This window comes from Cygnus atratus, chromosome 2, assembly GCF_013377495.2.
Source record: "Cygnus atratus isolate AKBS03 ecotype Queensland, Australia chromosome 2, CAtr_DNAZoo_HiC_assembly, whole genome shotgun sequence".
NCBI lineage: Eukaryota > Metazoa > Chordata > Aves > Anseriformes > Anatidae > Cygnus > Cygnus atratus.
The window spans coordinates 62,530,098-62,556,011 of NC_066363.1; the positions used below are offsets into that span (position 1 = coordinate 62,530,098).

Consider the following 25,914-nt stretch of genomic DNA (forward strand, 5'->3'; position numbering starts at 1 on the left):
GTATGCTTTCTACATCTTAACAATTTATCTGCAGCATGAAGTCTCAGATGCTGAATGGGCCTCCAATTATATTGTCTAGAATTTTAGAATAACAGTAGGTTAATCATTTGCCCCACAGGGAACATTATTTTAGAGGTTTCTTTGTGTTCAGCAAAATGCTAACACCTTTAAATCTTCCTAAGAATTAGGTACTCCAGGTTAAACCTGATGCCAAAATGAGATTGAATGTATAATTACTGTCACGCTCCACTATGCTATGACACCTAAGAAAACTTAAAAGTTAAGTATATAGAATATAAGTAGCGTATACTTGTGAAATCAGTCCTGCTAGTATGACAAATCTGCATTTGGTCTTCAGATTCTAGCAGTGTATTTGATTTGGTTAAAAGAAGGTGCAAAGACTCTACTTAACTATTATCTACAAGAGAAAAATAAGGTACATATGCAAAATATGAAGCTGATGATTTTCCCAATTAAAAAGTTAATTTTATGAATTAAGTAATTTTCATATCTGTTTCAGGTGATACAATCAATATGATGAGTTTGCATGGTTTACTAATATCTCTTCCTGTGAGCATTGACTCAGTTCTTTGTGGCAGCTATGACAAAGCTTGCTGCTTGTAGGATGATGGATTTCTGGTATCCCACCTGTACTGATGGTGTTCCTTCAGCCCCTAAATACACAGAATGATAAACAAAAAGCCATTAGTGAATATTACAACCATGAATGTAGAATCACTCTTCAGAGTGGGTTTTAGAGTAGACCACTTGCACCTTCAAATGTTTTTTAGCTTTTTAAAGCATAAGGAGTGAAGAAGTTTTTTTTGGTTTTTTTTTTTGCTGCAGTTCTCTCTGTTCTTGCACCAATAAAAATTGCTGATTGGCAGTCTTATTTGAGGCCATTAATTCTTAGTTGTCTTCGTTGTATAAAATCCTTTCAACAAGATTTCCATCATCATCATCATTTTTTTTTTCATACAGAAGTAAGTTTTGTGTACTCTTTTACTAATTATAAAGACTGCTTTGGATTTGCCTGGACTTACTAGGTCAACAGTCCTTGAATTGGTGAATTTTATGGTCTGCTGAAAAAAGTTTAACATGGAAATTAAATACAAGAATGAAGATTCAAAATGCTAAGGCTATCGTACAAAGTAAAACACACCTGTGTGAGCCAAGGACAGAATACTAGCCACTTTAGATTTCCTGACTTTCATTAGTTTGTATTTAATTCTTCTTATTTAAATGCTTCTTTCTCATGCATTTTTGTAATTCATTTGGAGAAATATATTGGCCTGCTTCTAAGCTACTGTTTGCCGACACCAGTTAACCATGTGTTTCTGTGTCTTCTAGTGAAACTCAAGATTCTTATGTTTATGTTGACTTACTTTTTGTGGCTTGTAGTATAATTAGGAGAGCCTGGCCTGTTTTTTATGCTTTGTACATATTAAGTTTCATTGCCCAGTATGTGGGAACGTAGACAGTACTTACCAGCTCATTAACCTTCTTAAATTGACTGCAGAATGGATTATTTCCTGTCACCATCACAGGTTAGTGGATGGATTACACTCCAGTGGACTCTTTCTAGAGTATTTGAAAAATGTTAAACTAACACAGCATTGACTGACTGGCATGATTCTGCTAATTTGCATATTTTTGGGGTGAAAGTATCCAGATTAGACACTAGGTTAATGTTGTCATTGTTCTCAAGTCAGGAAAGGCAGTTGTGGACTAAGAAAACCTCTCTAGTTGATCCAGTTCCTCTGCAAAATGTAAATGTTTTTTACAAATATAGCACATTTTCAGGACCCTGTTTATGAAGACTAGTGTATGTTTGGACAAAGATGAAGTACATATGACTATGTAGTCTCACCAATGTACCTGGCAACAAATAAGTATTTGTCTTGGACCTATTCTTAAGAAGCAACAAAGTCAGGAAAGATGGCCTTTGCATCTCTCAGTGTCAAAATTAGTACCCTACCTTCCACAAACGTCACGTATATCTAAGAGAAGAAATTCACAGACCTTATTTATTTAACACTGGACTCTGATAGGGTTGACACCATTGTTCTCTAATATTTAGACCAGTGATGTTACACTTGCCCAGTCAGGGAATTTTGGAAAGGTAGGTGATTTTGTTGTTCAGCTGATCATTTTCACTGAAGAATAATGCATCATGAGAAAGAGCTTAAACTAGAAGACTCTGGTTAAATTAACCACAGCTGGATCTTCAGAGAGCTCTCTTTTTGTTCTGAGTAATCACCATGTAACTAACTACCTCTGTGTTGTCCTTGGTTATGTTAGCAGTAGATTCAGCTGGGTTGTTCCAGCCTGTAGCCTCAAGGCTTCTGAAGTCTGTAAAGATTCTTGCCAAAATAAGTCTTAGCCAATCAGGGCTGTTATGAGAATTGATTCTATATTGCACACTGCATAAATGAGATAATGTGTAAAATCTATGTGATATTTAATAACCTTGTTGCAAATAATAAGACTTCTGCTATCCAGGATTCTAACTTCAAAGGATATCTTTTATTTGTTTGTGTCACTGAAAACCATAGTACAGAGTACAAACTTGAACCTAACTTTTAAAGGTGCTTTTCACGGTGTTTTTGGGAAAGAAACTTACTTTTTTACTGGGTGTTATTTGCAGGAGTAAACACTTTATTTTGTGGAAGTATTTATATCAAATATAAATAGCTTTTCCAAAGGTAACTGCTTGTTTTAATTGCACTGGTGACTAAGCTGCTCTTCTCCTAAGTGTTTGGAGCTTCACATTGTGTTAGAAATCTAGGTCCCAGTTCACGAGAGCACTAATACATCCATGCTATTGCTGTGGGTATCATACCTTAATTAAAGTTAATTGGCCTGATAAATAGATACTGAATGTAATAATTTCAGATTGCATGATGTTCTGTGATATTGGTGTATCGTCGGAATTCTAGACAGGGATTCCAAAGAACATATAATTAGATACCTATTTTTTTCCTTGCTTTGACATGTTTTCAGTATGACATTACATACAACATGTTATAATGCTTGTATTTATATTTTAATTATGTTCTGAATTCCAAATGTTGCATGCAGGAATTTCTGTTTTTCCATTGTATTAATACGACTGCTGAATTTAACCATTATCTGTCTCATACTGTCCATATATTATTATTTAAATTTTATTTCTCTCTGAATAATATTAGAACTAGTTATCCACTCCCCCCTCCCTCCCCCCCCCCCTTTGATTTGCTAGCAAATTAAGGGCTGGATGCTTATGCCTTTTATTAATTCCTTAATTATATTTTATGTATCAGTGTTGTTTGAAAATTCTTAGTCCTTTGTTTGTCACTTTGTGACTCATATGCTATATGATATTACGGTTCACCTTATTTTATTTTTTGTCTATTTTCTTTAATCCAGGGTTGGGAAGAAACTGTGGATTCTGCTATTTCTTCCTTGCTAAGAACTTGCTTGTCCAAGAGCTCTAAGGAACAGGCACTGACTCTTGGTGGCCAGTTGAGCATGCCCAAAGATACCAGCAGACTTAAGAAGAATATCAGCCTGTTCTGTGATAGACTGGCCAAAGGTGGTCGCCTTTCCTTAAGTACAGAGTCAGCCACTCAGCAAGTTGCTGTTGTGCCAGGTAAGACATGAACTTTATGTTCATAATTCAAAGCATATATTTGCATATAAAAATTAAAAATGAGGTTGTGTTTGGAGCTTGTTTTTTCACTGGTTGTGGAAACCAGACACTGCTTGTGCTGTTAACTAATAGAATGTGTTAGTTAATATAATGTTATATCAAAGTTGTAGCTCAGTTTGATCATTTGTTACTCATCGCAGAGCATACGAATAGTTATGGAGCAAATGTACCCCGTATGGTCATCTAAATACTCTAATAACTTAATTATTAATCACTTCTAATACTCTAAAAGCTCACTTATTTTTTGCACTTTCCAATTATATTTATGTCGTGCATTTCTAACATACATGATGGAAAAGTGAGGGGTGAGAAGTTCCACTTCCTTGATAAATCCTAATTTATTGATTGAGAAATTACTGTAGTTGTATTACCAACTCCATGACATGCATGTGACTAATCGTAATGCAGTGACAACGCTGAATACAAAAATCTGCAACCTTAGAAAGTGCAAGTTGGGTAGATGATGCATGAAATTAATGATCAAACTAATTTAAACAGGTCTTGAAAGACATTTCTCATTTAGAAAAGTAACTTACTAAGATGCTGCACAATTCAGTGCTGCACAGTGATTGAAATGAAAATCATGGAATCAAAACTTTTTAAAGAAATGTTATTCATGCCTTTTTCTATATTCATACTTGACAGTGGGAGCAAAACTACACCTCTCTAGAAAATTCTGAAGGTTAGCATCTTTGTTCTGCTGCAAGATATTTTCTTTCTTGCCTTTTTTCTGTAGTTGGTCAGAAGGGATCTTAATAAACATCACATATTCCTGCTGACTTGGCTACACTGTATTTTTACAGCTACCAGCTGTTTAGGTAGGAAGCTCATTCAGCTTCATAGTGCTCTAACCAACATCATCTCTGTATGGTCTTAGGCCCCGATGATCTTCTTTACCTAGAGCAGTCTTCACAAATGGAGGGAAAAGTATATATTGTATGTATACTTCATGCTTAAAATTGAATTTAGTATTTTGTCTTCATGGGTGTTGTTTTTGATCAAGATTGGAATTGCTAGGGCAGTATCTTGATTTCCTATATTTTGTTTTATTGCCTTACAAAGAATAATTTAATTCCTCTTTAACGCAATCTGAATGGCTTATGCAATGTTTCAGCAATTCATTTAGATGTCCTTGTTATTACTACGTGCAATCCTTTTTTGCATGTGGTAATCCAAATGCTTTGGTAAAATGGCCAGAGACTGTGCAATGCCAGAAACTATTCTATTTAATTAATTTCTCATTAGTGTTACGCTGTGCCCATATCTGGAAGTGGACTGATAATCACATGAAGTGAAGAAGTGAGCCAGAATAAATATCAAATTAGTTTTACATGTTTTTTCAGTATTTCTTTGAAAGGTTGAAGTATACATTAAGTGGATTTCATTTGTTGAACTTATAAAATATTATATAAGCATTGCTTCCATTGTTTCTCCTTCTAAGAATTTTGAAAAGGTTTAAATAGCTGCCACTCATCTTTTTCCATCTAAACTAAGGATGAAATGATTTAATAAGGAAATTTACTTCTGCCTGTTCAATTTACTAGTCTTACTGAGATCAGGGGATTGTTCGTTTTGGTCATGACTCATTCCTCTTTTAGGAAAAGAGTAAATTTTCTAAAGATTGTATACAAATGAGAAGAAACCTTACTCTTGATGAAAGACCTTGAGAAAGCAGTCTGATCATGCCCTCCCCATTGCACGTACAGCAATTAAAATTAAAAAATGCTGAAGTCATTCCTTTCTATTACAGGAGGCCAAAATAACAAGAAGTCATAAGTGACAAGTACTAGAATAATTTTTCCCATTGTGGTACAGGTAGACAGTTATACTACCTCTCAAATAAAAATAGTATAAGGAAGAAGCTCCTTCCAAGCAAAATACAAGAAATTTGACTGTGGGTTGTTAACCATGTATTGATGATATATGGGATCAGGATTAACATTTCACATGATTAATAGTGAAAAACTAAGTACCTGTAAGTGGCTGGTTGAGACCTCGTATAGCAATGTCTCACCCAACATAAACTGTTTTACCTATACATAAAATGCCCTTTGGTCATGATTTATGTTAAAAGGAATTAAAATCTGTAATCCAAATATAGATTCCAAAATATATCATTTTACTTTCAAAATTGCTGACTCTAGTATGTAGCCATTTTGAATATCAAATCACCTAATAAAGAATCAAATTATGACCTAATTAGGCTAACACTTGAGAAGGTCAAAAGAAGATATCAATTAGAGAAATTATTATAAAACCAAATTTAACTTTTTCACTGCGAGTTCAGCATGGAGCCCAGAGAAGAGGTTCTATGTATTTATGTATTTACTTTTTAACTATGGAGACTATATGGATTTTGGAAAACCTTGGAAGAGCTAAGGTCAAAGTTATGTTATACTTAAAAATAAAGAATTTCACCGTAATTTTTAAGACAGTCTCATTAGAAAGAAATTCTTCTGCCATGTGCTTATAGTAGCAGAGTATTTGAGTAATTAATTTCTAGCAGAATGTGTTGTATGCTCTGAAGCAGTGTGGATGCTTGATTGCCTTTGGACAGAGACTGAAGAAAACTTTTTTTTTTTTTTTTTTAATTTTTATTTGGGGAGAGGAGAGGATAAGATGTTTCTGAGGCTTTTAAAACATGCTTTTTGTCTTGTGTCACCTGTTGTAGTTTTCTGTGGCTTTCTCTACATTAGCAACTAGTGTGGTCCAAGCAGATTTACAGAGGGCAATAACTGAAGCTGGCAACAGGACTTCTATGCGTTTCAGAGGGGATTTCTCTGAACTAGCTCTGTTCCTGTCCAATGTACTGATCCTCCAGTAACAGAGTGCTTTGGGTGCATTCCTGGCATTCATCTTTTAGATTCACCTAAAAGAAGTGAGTTTGTGTACCCAAGCTTCAGACCAGGCTAGACCAAAAGATAGTCCCATTATTGTTCAGTAATGTACCTGTCAGTAGTTTAAGGATGTTGTTCAATGTCACTTTTTCTTAAGCCCATTCTTTTTCTTAATGTTGGAAACTCCTTTTTCTATTGCAACATATTTTTTTTTCTTTTAGTGTTTTAAAAGTGCCTAGGACCCTTCAAACATTGCAGCACTCTAACAGTAAACTGGATTTTTAAAGGTTATACGTAGTATGTTCAAGATGATGTGCCCTGAAATCTAGGGGAAATGTGTGAAAGCCATGTCAAAAAACTGATGTCTACCTTTAAATGTGCCACTAGTTGAAAGATGCATTCAGAAAGTAGTTACCAATATTTGTAGTCAATTCAGAAATATATGCTAGAGGTATGACATGGTCACTGCTGTGTCTGGTTTTCTTCATCATTTTCATTAATGACTTCAGTGATGGAACAGTGAGCATAATTCATATGTTAAATTTGTGGTTTTGCAACAAGCTAAAAGTAGTTTCAAGCACATTGAAAGAGCAATAATTCAGAATGATCTTGATGAATTATACGAAGGATCTGAAATCAGTAAGATGAAATTCAGTGGAGACAAGTGCAAAGACTAGCAAATAAAAGTCAGACAAATGAATTCAAAATTGAGAAACAATTCTTTAAGCACTGCTGGAATAGAAGAGAATCTGGGGGTCATAGTGGACCAGATGCTGCACGGAAGTCAGTAACATGATCCTATTAAATCAAATTCCAACTTCAGAATGTAGTGATATAACTTTAATGAAGAGAGTTAATTATTTCTTTCTGTTCTTCATGAGGACGATTCAATTGAAATGATTTGTTAACACAATTTAGGAAAAGCTTAGGTTAATAGAATTCAGAGAAGAACATAAAATATAATTAATTGAAACAATTTGATTTTTATTTCTTCTGAGGGTAGTAAGAAAGAGAAGGTTAAGAAGGTATATGATCGTTTTCCAGTATGTAAAATGTTCTTATAAACTATTAAAAGTTGATCATAATCATTGGCTAAATGGGATCATAAGTAACTGCAGGCCACATCAGGCTATGTCACGCACTGTGTTGCCTTTGGCAATGAGAAGTCTGGATGAGGGGAAGGGCAAGGGGCTGGGGGAACGGTGCCAACCCACTGTGTGGGTCAATGCCAGGGAAGTGCTTAGGAAAGGTGATGTAGACCAACCAGGTTGTCATGTACTGAGTTTAATGGGTGTGAGAATTTATAGCATAAATCCTGATTACCCGTAGTGAATTAAATCTGTAGCTTTTAGAGGTCTCTTATATTTTCTGTGTATTTTGCAGGGTCATTTTGAAAACCTTAAATTGTGTCAGCTGTGGGTATTTGGAGAGTTCTTTAGGTCTTGGTCTGATTGGAGCTGTATTTGAAATATTGCCTCACCCATATTTTGGGTATCTCACAGCTACTCTTTGGTTAGAGCGTGACCCTGTTTTTCCTATGGTTGTTTTTTGTGCAGCTGGCATATGTATCAGTTCATTGTTTTGTTTAAGCAAGGATTTTTATTTTTAAGTTAGAAATTTGTTTTTATTTAAACAATCCTTTTCCTTCTCCCTCTTTTTTTTTTTTTTTTTTTAACTGGAGTTCAATAGCTTTTTCTCTGTTTTGGATTGCTTATGGGATCTTTGCATTGTGCTTTAGTGGGATTTACTTATTTAGATTAGTATAACTGGAACACTAGAGGAATTATTATTTAACCTGAAAATCAGTTACTGAGTACCAAAACACATGGAATGCAGAAGATGGTAATTTTCTCAGATCGACTAAAACTTCAGAACTGAAATGATAAGGAAATCCAGGAATATTTTGCATCCAGTAAACAGGATTTACAAATAGTTTCCTGTCAGTGTAATACTCCAGATTCATATAAAGGTAGAGCTTGAAGGCACATTATCTGTCCATCTCATTCTTTTTTCTGTGTTATGATGGGGTAAATGTTTCTGGAGTATCCTTGACAGAAGTTTATTTGAACTCTGTTTTCAAAATGGAATAATTTTCCATTTGTCCACATCTCTCTTATATACGCTGCTATACTCTCCTCCACCTCGATCTCCAGATCCTTTTCCTACACATTCATAATTATATATCAGTAAGTTTAAAAAATATTGAAAAGTAATTTAGCAGCCTGAAGAGGGCAGGGAAGACGGCCCAGAGGACTAGTCCATTCTTTTGAACTACCAGCAGATAAACACTAAATCAACAGAGGCTGATCACAGTTGGAAAACTTTTCCCATAACTTAATTATTGTGAGCCTGAGATCATAGTGCATTGACAGCTTTGTATAGCACTCTGTGTTGGGTGCAGAGTAGTGTATAAAAAGTGCCGAGTTATTAATTCTCATGGACGTGACACAAATCCAGTGTTATCTCTACAGAAGAGCACAGTCCATTATGAAATGTGATTCTTACTTAAAATGTTTTCCATATGTTTTCTGTAGCAATAACATACAAAACTACTTTTTTTTTGTGACCCTTAAAACTAATGCTTTTTACATGATTTGTCCTAAATTAGTTTAAATGTATCCTAAGTTTTTTTAACAATACTCATTAAATCTGTGTAAATAAAAGTGAAAGTAAAGTTTTATTCAGAGAGTTTGTTCTGTGCTGCAAATACTGCAAGGGTTCTGTACACCTGAAGATTGGTCAGTGATGACTGATGGAACTAGTAGTCCACTGAGGTCAGTGGAAACTTTGTCATTGAACAGATTAGATTCAGCACTTTACTCATAATTTTGATAGTACTCTCTGCCTGTTTCCACTATTTCATGAGACAGAGTAACCAAAGTGCCTTGGGAGTGACCTAGAAGACATTTTTATCTATCTGAGATCTCGGGAGTCTAATAGAAGTGCCTATTTCTCATTGAAATTCATTTTGAGGACTTCTTTCCCTTAAATGTACCCAGAGATTTTGCAGGCACACTTATAAATCACTACATGCCTATCCATTCCTATTATTTGTTTGATCAAGCCCTTAATCATGAAATTGGCATTAACTCACTTTAACTGTTGCAATGAAAACTCTAACTCATCTTTTCTACCTTCCTTAAAATCATATAGGTTGCTCAATTAAATAACTTGGAAGGCTGATTACCCCAGGAAGTGGGTGATTTATTATGAGTGAAAAATAAAAATAAAAAAATACAGATGAGATTATCTTAAAAAAAATTATGAATTTTTCATTTAAACAGTGAGAGTACATTTCTTATGTTTCCTGGGTATATTAACTTTTTTTTTTTAAAATAAATATCTGAACTGTAGTGGTAAATCACTAAAATATCACATTCATTAGTCTTCATTCTCTGAAGTTCTCAAACCTCTCATAGGCATGCTTATCTGATCCAAAAATAAATGTATGTCTGCATTTTAATTATAACAATAACAATTAATGTATACCTGCATTTTAACAATTAGATACTTTTGCTCTTTTGCCCATAGAACCTGGGGTTCCCATACCCAGGCAAAGTTTCCTCTGTGGGAGGAAGCTGTGTATTGGAACAGTTCTACAAGTGTTTGCTTCACTCCTTGCCAAAGATCATCTACTTGTGTTGAAACTAAACCAGAACAGTCGTCACCATACTAGTTTTTCAAACTTCCCTTCCCTTACTTTCATTACCTTAATAAAAGCTAACGTAAACATTTGGTAAAAAGTGTATTTTTTATCTACTCTCTATTGTTTTTCCTTCCATTAAGGTTCCTTTTTACCAGTATAGCTCTGTTTTGTTCAGGCTTCTCCATTTTTTCCTATCATTTCCATTTATTCTCTCTGTGTTACACTTGTTTCCTTCTCTTTACTTTGCCCATTGATATGCACAGTTCTTTCACTGTGATAGTTAAGGCAAGTAACTTTACTAACTCATGTGGCTTGTAATAAATGTCTCTGACTGTGAGAGGTAGCAATAAAATGATAGGAAGACCATTTTCCTGGTCAGCTGTCAATCTGGGTGTCCCAAAGCGGTTACTGTAGAGAAAACCCTAAGGTACTAAAGTCGATCTAACAAGCAATGAGATTCTGGGAAGGTTTAACAAAGGTGTAACTGAGACTAAATTAATAAACAGCATGGTCATTGTGTGCTTCTGTATTCAATTTGTGCAGCTCTGTGTGGTTGAACTGTTGAGCCCATAACTTTCTGCTTGCCATCTAATTGCAGATAATAATCACATAAGAATGGTAAAAAGAACAAAGAAGTTGCCATAAGTCTTACAGCACCTAGCACTGCTGTGCGCTTCTCCTGTGTTTTCTCATGCCAGCTAATAATGAGACATGATATGGTATAACATACAGCCTAATAGAGTGGTGCAACTTAAGCATGACTTCTAGTTCTTCACATTTAAAATATTCTCACAGAAATTTATCAGCTGTTCATGATGAACAATTCTATCTTAATTTAAAAGCCTAGAAATAAGCAAATAGTAATGTATCAGACATTTTAAACAAATTTTTTTGGGATCTATTTTTGAAACTTAAATATGTCTCTTGCCCCATAAAGCTGATTTAGTGAAAAGGAAAGGGAGTAGCAAATCATTAGGGAGAATTCTGGGAGTGCTTACACCAACAAGATTTTCCGGTTGCTCAAGAAAAGCTTAAGAGCAGCTTGGCGGAGCGAGAAACACTGATTGTTTGGCTCTCTGATGTGGATCATTACTCCCTGTAACTTATTTCCATTGTAACTTTACTCTTTAAAACTTTTATTTCCATTGTTTTAGTAGCTTTGGTATTTTAATTCTGTGAAATGGAAAATTGAACTATACAGAAGTGATGTACCCAAAGTCCCACCATGAGCCAATAACACCTGTATGAATAGAATTCAAGTATAATGCCTTACAGTCTTGTGCTGTAGTTCCCACCTACCGTGGGTTTTAGATGTAACCTGTAACCTGTCTTAAAAATAAAACTAGATACTGATGAACCAGCTTGCTTTACAGCTTATTCTTATATCATTCTATATGATTCAGGTGAACATATTTTGAAAATAGAAAACTGAACATCAGACAAGGGAAAAGAATGAGGAGTAATGTCTGAAGTGGTCTCTAATGTTCATGAATTTAGTCAAATTTAATCATGCTGCTGGACTTGGATTGTAGCTTCCTTAAAGTTGTTAATTTTCAAGAATTGAAAAAAAATGGTAAATCATTGGAATTATTTTTTAAAAATTATTTATCTTAGAATGTGAAAAGAAGCAAAATAAGATGGAAGGGCATCAAGACACGTTTTTGTATGCAGGGTTATGAAAAGGTTTTTATTATGTAGTTGAGAAAATCTCCCCTCAATTGATATTACAGCTGGCAAAAACCACAGAGTGGAGTGCAAAGGTTAAGAAGGCTAAAGCAATAACATTTAAAAAAATGAATAATTTAAAGAGGAAAATGTCATGCATAATGAATAAAAAGAAATCCTGCTTGAGATTTGGGATTCATTCATTTGTTATACTATGAAATTTAGTTGGCAATGTTGCAATTCCAGCTTGCCTCATATAAGTACAGTTCGGATCAACGCATTAGTGCCTTGGTGCGTGTAGTCCTATTGCTGACTCTTTGCCTTGAAATCCATTAAATTTTAGTACATCCTACTTAACTCTAAGTGGTCACAAAAGATTCATAATTTTGAGGTAAGCTTTTGGTGAAAATAATTGTGAGTTGAAAGAATTTTCCCTAATGATCATGTTTGTCATTGTGCTTTATATTCTGTGTTCTTTGTCCTTGAGAGACCATAAGCAGAAATAAACTTCTAAAATCTGCACTAAGTAGTTAATTGCTCAAAGCTACGGAAAAGTGGTGTGTGGCTAAAGTAGGAAGAGTACAGCCTCTGGACTTCCATTTCAGATGATTCAAAAGTAGAAAGTAAAACAAACACACAAAAAAATCTAGACAGTTATTTGAAAAGGCTGTAACGTGATGTAATCTATTATTAAATAAAGCTAAACTTTAATAATATAACATAATCCTTTTATTTAATGTGTACTGCTAATGAGGAGGAGTCTGTCTTGTATGTCCAGTCATACTATGGATTTCCGCCTAACAGGGTTTCCATTGGTTCCTTTAGGTTTTGGTTTTCCTGTGATGTTTTGAGAATCTGTATGACAGAATGCCTTATTATTTGCACGGGAGCTGTGGGTATTTGAAGAGCATGATTATCTCTGCCATTTAAATGATATTACTTCTCCTTTTCGGTTCCTATCTAGACCACCATAAAATTATAGTAATTCTCGGTTTTTGGCAAGTACAAATGTGACAAAGCAGATTCTTCCACAAAAAGGTACTGGGGAAGAGATATAACAGGGGGGTGAGGCAGAGCAAATATCTCTCAGGTCACCCCTCATCTCTTAAAATGCTGAAAAAAGTTTCTTTGGGAACCTCTACTGGTATTTTGCTTGTTTGTCGTGTGTGTGCAACAATTCTTTTAAGTTGACTAAATATTTCATTTTGCATCGTATATAACTCAAGCCACAATATGTCAAGGTTAATTGCTTATTCAGTTTCTTCTGATTGGAAGTGACATCCTTTAGTTAGCAAAGATGCAACTATTTACATCTCAGGTGATGCTGTAGCTGTTATCTGAGGCACCACAGCTCATTCATTTTGCATTTGCTACTTGTTTTCTGACACATTTAGGTTGAGTAAACCTGATTCTTCTCCTATGCTGTCATGAATTAGATAAATATTAACTGAAATTGGTAGTATTACATAAGTCTAAGCTGTTCAGAGCAAGTGTGCCCAGAATGAGATTGTTATTTGCATGTTTTTTTGTGTATGTGTTATCACTGAACTTGGCCTACAGCTTTTGAAAGGAAACTCTTACTCCATATTTTGCTTGGTCCTGAATTTAACAAATCACTTGAGCTATGATGGTATTAATGTTTTTCCTCAATATTCAGGTGTTTTTAAAATGAAGTTTTAACTTCATTTGTTTGTGCGTATGATTGATTTCATTGATTTTTATCACGCAGGGAGTGTAACGTACAAGGCTGTGGAAGTCTGTGGTGAATTAGTAGTGCAAAATTATATATACATCACTAACACCCATTATAATGTATTTGCAATTCTACAATACTATGAAGGAGTCTAACAAATCTAAACCTAGTGAAAATTACATATTTTGTACATGCAGAACTGATTTTTCAATTACTTCAGACTTTTTTAGGTCCTAATCCAAATCCTGATGAAATCAATGGGAGTTTTTCCATAGACTTCAGTAAGCTTTGGCTCAGACCCCCAGTTTTTCATTTTTTTCAAATAGATTTGCCAAAAATCTGCAGAGAGCCAGGCACTTGGAAAGTTTTCACTTGCAATGTACAGCTGGTTTTGAGTTGCACACAGAAAAGTTCCCAATGCTTTTTTGAGACATAAAAAACAGTTTTAAGGTCTTATAACTTCAGTAGGTAGAAGATTGGCCTTAACATTTAAAGCAGAAATTGCCTTGAGTCTTAGTGAAAGGTTGACAATTTCCATATTGGAAGGATTATTTTCAAAATGTATAAATACAGGATAACAAAGCTTAAGATGATGATCTTATTGTAAGTTCGGCTACAGTTTTCTGAGGTGACTCAGGGTGGTTTTCACTGCCTCTGGTGGTTGGATCAGTGTGCTTGGCAGTAGATGTGGTTGGACAGGCTGGGTTTTAGAGAGCAGCGGCACAGCCTGTGCCTCTGCAAGCATAGCTCATACCCTTTCCTATCAACCTAAAACAAAAATCAACCTAAAATGAAAACAGTGGCATGTTAAGTTAGTGTCTTGTATTGTGGATGACACTCAGTGAAGTATAGAATCTCTCTCAATTTCCCTTTTAATTTTTGAGTGATCACCTCCAGCACAGATAGGGTGCAGACCTGGCTGCTGTAAAGCTCTTCAGACATTGTGAATTGCACCCCAAGGCCTTGATGGCTTTTTCTCAAGGAGAAAAGAGGTGACCTCTTCCTGAATCCAAATGCGCAATGGTGTTACAAAGTTGTGCATCATTAGTATTGAACTTGGACTTCTTTTTCTTAATTTTTAAAGAAGTGTCTTTGAAGACCGATTAAGTTTATGACTGTATCACTTTGCTTTGTGAGCAGTCAACTGGTAGTCTGCTCATGAGATTGGTATGGATGGTTCAGCCAGTGTTCATGGGGTAAGCCAAGGTTCATAAATTCATGTTTCCCTTGCCCCTGTGTTTATTCAGATTCACCCAGCTCTAACACTTTCATCTGGTATTTCAGCTGGAAAATGTAATAAAATCAAACATAAGGTGCTTCATAATACTGGCAAATGTGAAAATTCTTTAAAATAGTTCTCTTTCTCAAATTGTATCACTGGCTGAACCACAAACAGCAGTGGTAAGGGGGTAAGCAAAAATGAAAAACTGCTTAAACTTAAATTGCAAAGATTGTTTTGATTCAGTTACACTTTGAAACAAAGATTTAGCTCACCCTCAGCTATTTAGAATGATGATAAAACACTAATAAAAGTAATGCTTACTTAAGTAAATAATGCACAGTTAGTTTCTTGTAGGGCTATATAAACCTCCAAAAAAATGGTCTAAAAAAAATAAATTTAAAACAATAAAAAATGCAGGCTTGATGAGTTTCATGTGATTAACGTAGTAAGATGCATTTTTGTTGCGTGTCTACCATGTGTTGTAAGTACAAATACCACAGCAGAGTGCATTGCCAGTGTCTCTGTCTTTTGATGAAAAATGTACTTTATTAATTTTGACCTTCACCAAAGTCTGACTATTTTTACACTTGAAGAAAACTAGTTAACTGTAAATTACAGATATCACTGAAAGTGGTATTACCTCAAAGTTGGGATATGATTAGGGGGATGTTCCACTGTATTAATTGAGTTTCCATTCTAATGACATACTGTCTTCTATGTAACAATAAGCAGCTGTGTCACACTGTGCATTTCAAAGAACATTTATTCAACCCTTAAATTTACCATTAAAGATCAAAGAGAGGATCTTATGTATATGGATGATGAAGGATGCCTCAATTCAAATGGATGGCTGAACAGAAATAGTGGAACTAGAGGGTAATAAATATTGTGAACAACCTTTCTTTAATGCAAGTTATGTGGTGCTCAACTATATTGAATTTTATAGCTGTACTGAGAAATATTTTATTATTATCTTAAAACTGCATCAGAGTACTGATAAGCATGTGTCTCTTCTAGTGCTTTAAATATAAACTTTTCAGTCAAAAAGGATTTTTTTTTTTCTAATGAAAAAAATTGCTGGTGACATTCTTAAAAGCCGCTTAGAAATAAATGGATTCTTGAATTACATATAGGAACTTGTGGAGAATGTTTCAGAGTAAAGTCTGGCTAAATGATCAGGGTGTTCCTTCTGATCTTAAAATCTATTTAAATATGTATGAATTAGTCTCTTTGTTTTTTTATCTTCTCTAAAATGCAGAGGATTTTTCATAACGAAAGTAGCCATTAGGGGTATTAGGTGGCTGTTCAAGGATACTTAAATGGAGTTACGAGATTATCATATGAATTAGGTGATTGATAAAGCAGGCAATAACGTCACGGTTAGGAGTTGAGCAGGAAATTAAAGTTAATGGAGTAAATTGTTAGATATGCTGGGTCTGATTACTTTTTACTGTAAACAGCTGAGAAGAAGGAAATTCTATGGAGTAATATAAGGTGGAGTCTAACCACAATCTTATGATAAAGTAAGTAGATGTTCAAACCTAGCAAAGGGCATGTTATGTGTTATAGATAGAAGGATCACAGGAACATAGGAAAATCCAGTGGACTTTGATCTAAAAGTTCTTCTGAAAGCAAGACAGGTTCTTCTGGTGCCTGTGGCAATAAACAACTGACATTTTCCTACAAAGGCACTATATTGACCAAATTAAATACTTTGCAATACAATCCAAGTCAGAGGAGTGCAAATTAATGAGTTCCGATTGATTATTTCATATAATTAGTTATTGAGGGAAAAGTGCTTGTTCTACAGTCTTCTTAAAACAAATTTCCCTAATATTTTAGAATAAAAAATACAGGTATCTTTCTGCCAAAAAGAACCTTAGTTTTAGGTCGTCTTTGCAGCACATTAAAAGCAGAGTTGTATTCTAGTGTAGTGTAAAATTGATTCTCATGTGGTTAACTTGATTCTCTCTGGCTATTGAATTGCATATACATGAGATTATTTTGTTTAGTGTAGTTACAGTGTGTATTACAAGCTCTGTGTAGAAATGTAAGAGGTGTTTAGTTACACTGTTCGTGGTTAGGCTATTCTTAATGCAAGTTCGTGCTATGTAGAATATATTCCTTCAGGTATGTGCTTTGTAGGAAAGTAGGAAGCTTTCTGCAACATGACTATGCCAGAACAATAAAATACTGCAGTTCTTGGATTGAACTTTTCATTTCTTAATGCAGGCTGGCCACTTCAGCAGGTATGAACATCAGTGATTGGTTATGAATGGTAAGGGAGCAATAATTATTCATTTGCAGATTAGCAGTAAGGTTATGTACAGGAGAGCTTTGGTCCATCTGACTCTTTGCTAAGATGAAAGAAAGATCTTGGCTGTGAGTGCTGTTTGCTTGTGTTGTAATATTTTTGGCAAGTCAGTGGTTTACGTTGGTAGAATGAAAAAGGAATAGTTATAAAGGTATATACAATCGAGACTCTACATGATAGGTTGCATTAAGAAATTCTCGTCTGGCTCAGCAGTCTTATCCTTCTGAACAGTGAACTAATTGCTTTGATCAACAAGATAAGGGTGAAATCTTGGCCCCATTGAAATCACTGGGAGTTTTTCCATTGACTTAATTTAGCCAGGATTTCTCTCATTTATTTGACAGTAGTGTATGTTATTGTTTTAACTATTTTCATCTAGTGGGTGGTAACCTACTCACTTAGCAGAATGCATGGGAAAACTCTGAAATAAACTTTAAAAAGTACATTCAGAGTTGGAATTCACTTCTTCAGGTAGGACTTCCTTCAGTGTTTGGGTAAAAGGAAGATACAGGTGATGTTTGTAGCTCATTAGAGATTTGGTGTTAGTAAACATGGTAATACAAATATTGAATTAAATTCTGGGAGAATAAAGAAATACAAATTCAGGGTACTATAAAAAGCCTCTTTTTTTTTTTTTCCCCTACAACTTTGGCATAATGATGGGAATGCTATTGTCTTGTCTTCATGACAAGTACAGAGATAAAGGTATAAAGAAAATATTAAAATTACATTAATTCATTCGCGTTAATTCCTGCTGAGCACTGAGTAGGAAATATGTGACATGTAGTATTAATAGCTCGACCAAACCTTTTGCAAAGGCTGACTTTAGCAGCTGCCACAAAATGTGAAATTGAAATATATTTCCCCTACTAGTTATTTTTGTTTGAATTCTTCAAATGAGAACAAGCTAAGAATCATGGAGAAGAGGAAAAATTCAAAGAATTTGAACATAATTTAATTACAGTTGTAATTGTACATTACAATTGCATTTAATGCAACTCAAATACAAATAATCTAATGATACTTTATTGCTACAGCATAAGCTGTTACAGAGAGGGGTTTGTTGTGTAATCAGTGCTTAACAAATTCTGACATTTAGCTGGTGCACAAAATATGCCACAAGTGTTAGACAGTTCACAGGATAAAATGAATGGTCTGCTGTAAGTACCATTTCATGTTTGACAAAGTGCAGATGCTGCTGCAAGACATATTATATTTCCATAATCAATGATAGATAACAAGAATTGTTCAACAATCCATATTGTTACGTGTGCACTTAAGCTATGGGCAGATCGATAAAAAAGCATTAAGCCTGGTGCCAGCTGAAGATATTATACCTACAGGCTATTTGACTACATAACGGAAACTAAATCTGGATTTCAGTACCTCCATTTAGACAAATCATTATCTAGACAATGTCTTTTCCAATTCCTCTTTTAGTTCTGGATCATTTGGAATGGGAAAACCTATACTCAGTCAATGGAGTTTCTTGTATAGTATTTTTAATTTTTTTTTCTATTTGCAAAGGAAGTATAGGTAGTGTGTTAATGTAAATGCTGTAGAGCTCCATAATAACAATAATTTAATCATTTATTTTTTATTTAAGATTACTACCAACTGGGGTTTGTCTGTGAAATGATGGTTGGTATACATAAAATATTGTGTCAGTGCATGGGAGTATTCTCAAGTAATTGGCAAGTTAACACTGTATTGGCCTTTCTGGGATGATTTCATTAACAGAGTTTAGAAGTTTGCCATGCTCTGTCCTGCTGTAACTGTTCTGTTCACTAAAGAAGGGTGGGGCACAACTGGGGCATTTCAGGTGCTGGTATTCGTCTTTGTTAGTTCTCTTTATGCTTTACATTAACGGTGACATACGAACATAGCAGAAGAGAAGCTGGAAAGGAAATAATGTGTCTTTTCACCCTTTACGCCCATGTGTGTATCTTCTGTTGCAAAACAGGATAAAACTCAACACTTCCAGGATCCCATATGTGCTTTTCTGAAGCTGGGTTTAAAGGGAGGTCCACCGGTAGCACGGAAATATTTCACTTGAGTCATGCATTGTTTTAGTTTTGCTTTGGATGCATGTGCTTCATAAGCATATGTTGAAATAACTGCTTAGTTAAAATAAGCTTTCTCAAGGCTTTCTAACCCTGTAACATATTGTCATGGGCTTGTAGAGTGTTGAGGGATCTGTTGCATTTTAGATGCTGATCTGCTTGCATAAATATTACAGAAGGAGGAAAGAATGCATTGCCCTGTAGGGAGCTGTTTGTTGAATATGAAATCATGAACAAAATTTTCAAAGTTTCAGATCAGGCCAGAATAGTAACCTTTGAAACATGAGCACTGAATCCTTAATGTAAACTTTTTCAGTCTCAACATAGGCTGCTACTGCTCTGCTTTACTTAAGATTGTAGACATGACCAAATTAAAGCAAAGCAACATAGAACGCTTTTTTGACAGTGGTATGTATTCTTGGCCTTTGGTCACTCAGTGTGAGAAGTTAATAAGCTTAGTTATATGTGGAAGTTAAAAAATAAAGTAATAAAAAAAGCCAAGAAAATTTCCAGTGTGTTTGTTTCAGTCATTTTGAGTAGGCAGAGAGAATTAGAATGCAACAGACCTTCAGTAAGCTTTGTTATATTTTTAATGCAAAGAAATTAAGCAGCATGATGTTTAGACTTTTTTTTTTTTTTGGAAGTTGTCTCCCATCAAACTATTCCTTGCAATGAAGGAACTCAGGTCTTACTGAGATCAGGATGAATTTTGTTGCTGTCTCTGAGAGTAAAAGTTGATCTTGAGTGAGACAAAAATAAAATATCAGCCAAAAACATGTCACTGAATTTTCAAATGAAATATTTCTGATATCTAATGATATAAAGAGGATAATATTTGCTAGTGTTTTTAGTCAATTTGACTCTAAAATGTTTAGTATATCTTTAAATATTGTGCACCTTGTAGGGACTAAGAAATTGCTCATGAGGTTATTAAACTGTTTTCTTAAAACATACTGTCAAAAGAAGTCAGTATAAAAAGTCAGAGGTTTGATGGTGGCAAGATATAGTTGAATGACCTTTGGCTTACCTTTCAGATTTTTTATTTGGACTTAGTTTCTTTCAAATAATGTACAAGTAGAGAAGAAAAGTATATGCAATAAGTTAGTGCTGTGGCTAAAGATTAAAGAAAGAAGAGTATGGGGAGGAGCACTAATAGCACTATTTTAATCGGGAGCTTCATAGGGAAAAGTTCACTGAATAGCTTAAAGCATATCCACACTTACAAATAACTATCTTGGTTTGAGAATGGATTTAGAAAGTAAAAGTCAATTTCAAATCATGGGTAAGGTGATCTTTCAAACCACTAGGGTTTCTAGCCTAGAGTTAGAGGTTCTAGCATTTATTTATTTATTTATTTGTGCCTACTTCTGTAAAATAGGTGTAATGTTATGCTGGGTAGATATAAACTACACAAATACATTCTGAATCTTGACGAATTCCTTATTTTGGTTTGAAATTCTAGTTACTAACTGGATTGGTTATGACTTTCATAAGCAAGGTTAGCTTGCTGCTGAAAAGACTTTGTAATGATAAAACTATCACTTGTGTCATTGAATTCTCCTTGGAAAAAATGTTGAAGATTAATATAATTTATAAATGAAAACGGTTGCAGTACCTAGGAATAAAATAAACGTTCAGCGTTACAAATAAAGAAAGGTTTATTGTTCTGTATTACACATTAGAAAATAATAGCATATTTGAGATGAATCGAAGATCAGATATGTTGTTAATCAAATATAGAGAGACTTGTCTTCAGAAGTGCAGTAGGGTATAAATGCTAAATTCAAACTATGATAGTGACAACATTAGTTTTTAAGTGACAGGTTCTTATACATAAATCTCATAAATTATTTGCATTGCAATCATATAGGGAACATTGAAACCGAGATCTAGTGATGTGGCTGTTTTTCCATGTACATAAACTGATGTGTCATGAAGCATGTGTATATTAAGTGATAAGATTATTGACAAGAATGTAGGTGTGACTACACTCAGAGAAGGTACAATGCAACGGTACACAATAAGCCTGTGAATAAAACTGTGCTATCTCAGATAAATGAGGAAAAAACCCCAACACTTTTTGACACTTTCATTACTTCCCAGCATTACTTCATTTTGAAGTTATGAAATGCTCTTAAAAGACCATTTGGTAAGGCCCACCCTTTCCTGGCTGTATGCCCAAGAACTTTTTCTGGCTACCATATTCACCGGAAGACATTTCTTTCACGAAGTCCTGCATCACCAGCTTTCTCACCAGCACAAAAGTAAAGTATGTGAAATCTGTGTCTCTTTACACATGCCATATAATATACACTTGGTTGTAGTTATTGCAGAAGCATTCAAGTCACACACTTATATGGAATGGAGTTTGTCCTCCTCACTATACACATCTTAAGCTTATGTTGCATTACTGCAGTTATTTTTGAACTTGTGGTATGTTTAAGAATAGAGGTCTTGTTTAAGGAAGTCTTAGATGGGGCCTGAATCTCCTTGAAGGTAAGGAGCATGATCTTAGTAGGAAAGGCAGTGGATGGAAGTCAGAACACTAGGAATTCATGTTAGTTATAAGATGGTAAAATATTTTTTGTTATGTCAAGTACTGGAACAGGTTGTCCAGACAGGTTCCTGAATCTTCATTTTGGAGATAAAGTAAATTTGGTAAGTCTCTGAGCAACCTGGTCTAGCTGGACCTGCTGTGATCAGAGATTTGGACTAAGTGGCCTCCAGAGGTCCCTTGCAACAAATTATTTGTGCATTTTACTGTTGTGTTAATTTCAAGCTAGGTGAGTTCCCAGATCTGACACATCACACAGCTTCAAGTATACCTTTGTGCCTGCATAGGGGAGGGTAATGGGGACCAAAAAATGGAATGGTAAACTGAGCTTCCTGTTTTATTGAAGACTCGGATGACTCTAAACTTGCTTATTCTGTCCTTTTTTTCTTGAGTGCTGTGATTGTGCAATGTAATCTGTAAAATTTGGTCACTTAATTCATGCTTCTCTCCAGTTTAGGGTTTTGTCTAATATTTTTATTCACAGTTTGAATAGCATATCTGAACCTTTAATCTTCAGATTGCTTTCTTATGACTACCTTGAAGGCAAGGTACAGATTTCTAAATTGTTTCATTTAATTTATGCATTACAAGATTTATGTTTAGTTTGCCATAGACTTTGTTGAGCATGTACTAATGTTGTACAAATTAAACAAATTTTTTTTTTTTTTTTGAGAGAAAAGGGATTGTGGTTACCCTTATCATATAACTGTCACTTTGTACTTTAACAGAATTCAGGGTATCCTGTCACAGTTACAAAAATGATTTTTAAAATCCCTTGTCCCTGTCCGGCTAAAAGATGATCCTTGAAACCTGGAGAGTTGATTTAGAGAACTAAATAAGCATAAGACATTAAAATAGCTGGTTGAGAACATCTCTGTATTCCACTTGCTCTGTCACTCTATCATGTTGGACAGTAGCACAAATGTCAACCTTTTTAGAAGATGAAACAGACGTTAACCTGTGCCTTCATATATAAAAATCCACTTTGTTTCAGACACAGCCTTTTGTTATAAAAACATAGAATCATAGAATATCATGTGTTGGAAGGGACCCATAAGGATCATCAAGTCCAACTCCTGGCACCGCACAGGTCTGCCCAAAAGTTTAGACCATGTGACTAAGTGCACAGTCCAATCGCTTCTTAAATTCAGACAGGCTTGGTGCAGTGACTACTTCACTGGGGAGCCTGTTCCAGTGTGCAACCACCCTCTCAGTGAAGAACCTCTTCCTGATGTCCAGCCTAAACTTCCCCTGCCTCAGCTTAACACCGTTCCTGCGGGTCCTATCACTGGTGATTACGGAGAATAGGTCACCTGCCTCTCCACTCCCCCTCGCGAGGAAGTTGTAGACTGCGATGAGGTCCCCCCTCAGCCTCCTCTTCTCCAGGCTGAACAGGCCCAGTGACCTCAGCCGCTCCTCCCCTCAGAAACAGACCTTGCTTTTACTAAAGAGGAGGTTGGATTTGAACATAGTTCTTCCTAAATATTTATTATCTTATAGTGAATGTAATTCATTTGATGATATTAACCAAGTGGAGTCTTTCCTTCCTCTCTGAAAAGTTCAGTGCCAAGGTTCTCCTGAGTTATTTGAGACTTTTAGGAGCATGGTTTCTCATATCTTTAAATACCATGTGTTTGGTAGAAAGGTACTTAGCAGTTTTGTAAAGTCAGTTCTCATTGGGGTGCTTCACAAAAGGAGACAAAGGTGCCTTTTTGTTTCAGAAATATGAAACTTGTGTGATGATGGTCATTGCCATTTTTATTTCCTGTGTGTCCCATTTTTATTTCCGATGTGTCAGTCTTAGACCTGCCAATTAATGATTGCTTCAGGCTGTTGCACAGCAGTAAAGTACTCAGATTGTGTCTCAATATGGTGATACTAGGAATAAATTCATTCTAAAAATCAAAATCTCAGAGATTTTAACATTATAAAGGGTTGAACTAGCATAAGATAACACCGATTTGGTCAGTGGAGTATATGGTAAATAATATGTCATGGATATTTCTTATTCCAATATTGGAGCAAAGATAGTTTATTAACATATGATTCATTCTTAGCTCATAGTACAATTAAAAATCATAGAGTTGATCAGTAAGTAAAACTGAAACTTCTGCTAGACTAAACAAATATAATGTAACTCAGGTCTTGCATGTCATTGACAAATCTGGTATTTTGGTACTATAGATGAGAAAGTAGAAATTTACAAAACCAATGTGCTGTCTTTGATATATCTGAAAGAGATATAAGGATTTACAGCAAAGTTTGCATTTCAAGTATGGAAGGAAACCTTTTCATTATAAAAAGGAGAATTCTATTTTTCTCTTTTTAATGCTTCGAGCACTTATGAAGAAGTCAAGGAAATCAAAGGATCCACATGCTGTTTAGCTTGGCCAAAGAGATGTTTACTGGGTTCATTTCAGATAGTACTGAAGGAAGATGCTTGTATCCATGTTTATTTCATCACTGAGTTGCTTATTTCCAAGTAATATTGGTGATGCAGAAAAGAGGCTATCTCATTACTCTCTTAAAAATGCATTTGATTACTTGTATTTAATTTCTGTAGTTGGCATTTTTGTATTTTATGGTCAGATGTCTCTCCAAATGTAAATTTAGTAAGTTTGTTTGCCAAATACTTTTGGGAACCAAAATTGTCAGAACTAGAGTTTTTAAGTGTCTTGCAATATCACTGCTGTGTTCTTAATGAAATACTTACAGATAATAGGATAATTTCAGGTTTATCTATTAGTATTCTGAACCTGTTTTGTCCAGTATTCCCTGTAGCTTCTATTTGGAGGGAGTCGGGGGAAGGACAGAAAAGAAATTCCCAATTCACAAGCTCCATCTCTGTGTTACAATGAGGTAATTAAAAGCCATTCATAAATGCAGTAATTTTCTCCTACTGTTTCTGTTCAGAGGCTGTTCAAAACTCTTGCTCTCTTGGTAGTCAGAAACTTTCTAATTTCAAGTCAAAATTAATTTATGATCATTTCCCTCTTGTTTCAAGAGTGCCTTTTATTTCACCAGACATTAAGGATTTCTGTCCAATTGTATTATTGGTAAAGATCAGTCAGTTCCATTTTCAGTCCTCTTAGCTAAGCAAGACTGATCCTGTGCTCTGCATGTCTATAAGGTAATTTATTCCTATATGATCTTAGTAACTTTCAACTGATTTTTTGCAGATTTATTTAATCTTTCATGAATATGGTAACAAGAATTGAGCACAGATGTTTTACCAGTGCCTTGTTCAGTAGCATTACTACTTTCTTGATCTTTCTTTGGAACATTCTCTCTCAGGTGGATCTCAGCATTGCATTCACCTTTTTCAAGGTTATCACACTGGAGCCTATTTTTCTTTCACTTATCATCCTGTGATTACTTCGGTGGCTATCATAGCTTCTTTCATTTCCATGGCATCACCATTTCTGATAATATCAATTCTTCTCATAATATTAAAACAACTGCAGTTGGTGTTGAGATCTGATCCTGCTGGTCTGTAATTATTTTGAAGGTTTGTCTGTTAAACTACTTTACAATCCTTTTTCAAATTGACCAATTCTGCAAACTACTCTTTCAGTATCCCATCACATTACTGCTGTGAAGTATTACTCTGCCACTTTAATTGTTCCTTTCTGAGTAACATATAGTCTTCAGCACCCACATTTGTCTCAATTATTATTCATTGTCTTCTGTTATCCGCAGTATGTATGATATCTCTTATCAGTAGTTTTTGTTCCTGTATTCTTGCCCAAATCCTTGTATTGATATACAACTTAAATACTTTTTCTTTGATTTCACTCAGTGAAATCCTAATCTGGATTAGGAATTAAGACCCTCATTAACTGTTTCTGTATGATTACTGTTCAGTCAAGGCTGTCACAAGCATCCAAAAGACTCTATGTAGTGAGTCCTCATGCAGAAAACTGCTAATCTATAATTTCATACTCATAGCTGGGGCAAAAATCCCATTCTCACTAACCTGCATCTTCCCCTCATCATTATAAATGTGTAAACAGTGCTTTTCTTAGGTCAATATGTCTGTGTGTTTACTTGAAAGGACATAGTTGTCTGTTGCTCCAAACCCGTCTGAGAAACCTTGAAGGTCTTGTAGTATGGTTGTATCACAGAATGCTTGGAAACACTCCCAAGTTACAAAACTGCAAACAAACCATAAAGCCACAGAGCTGCCCAACCGAAAAGGACCTGGGGGCATTCATTGATAGCCAGCTGAA

General features: G+C 35.0%; 1 protein-coding gene across 6 annotated transcripts in view; it reads left to right on the plus strand.

Moving 5' to 3' along the window:
• BBS9 (Bardet-Biedl syndrome 9) overlaps window positions 1-25,914 on the plus strand; it is a 322,969-nt gene that overhangs the window by 168,532 nt on the left and 128,523 nt on the right. For all 6 annotated transcript variants that reach the window (XM_050709143.1, XM_050709144.1, XM_035552560.2 and 3 more), the window contains one exon: window positions 3,409-3,631. In XM_050709143.1, the coding sequence (XP_050565100.1) occupies window positions 3,409-3,631 (223 nt within the window). The remainder of the gene's footprint in view (window positions 1-3,408; window positions 3,632-25,914) is intronic.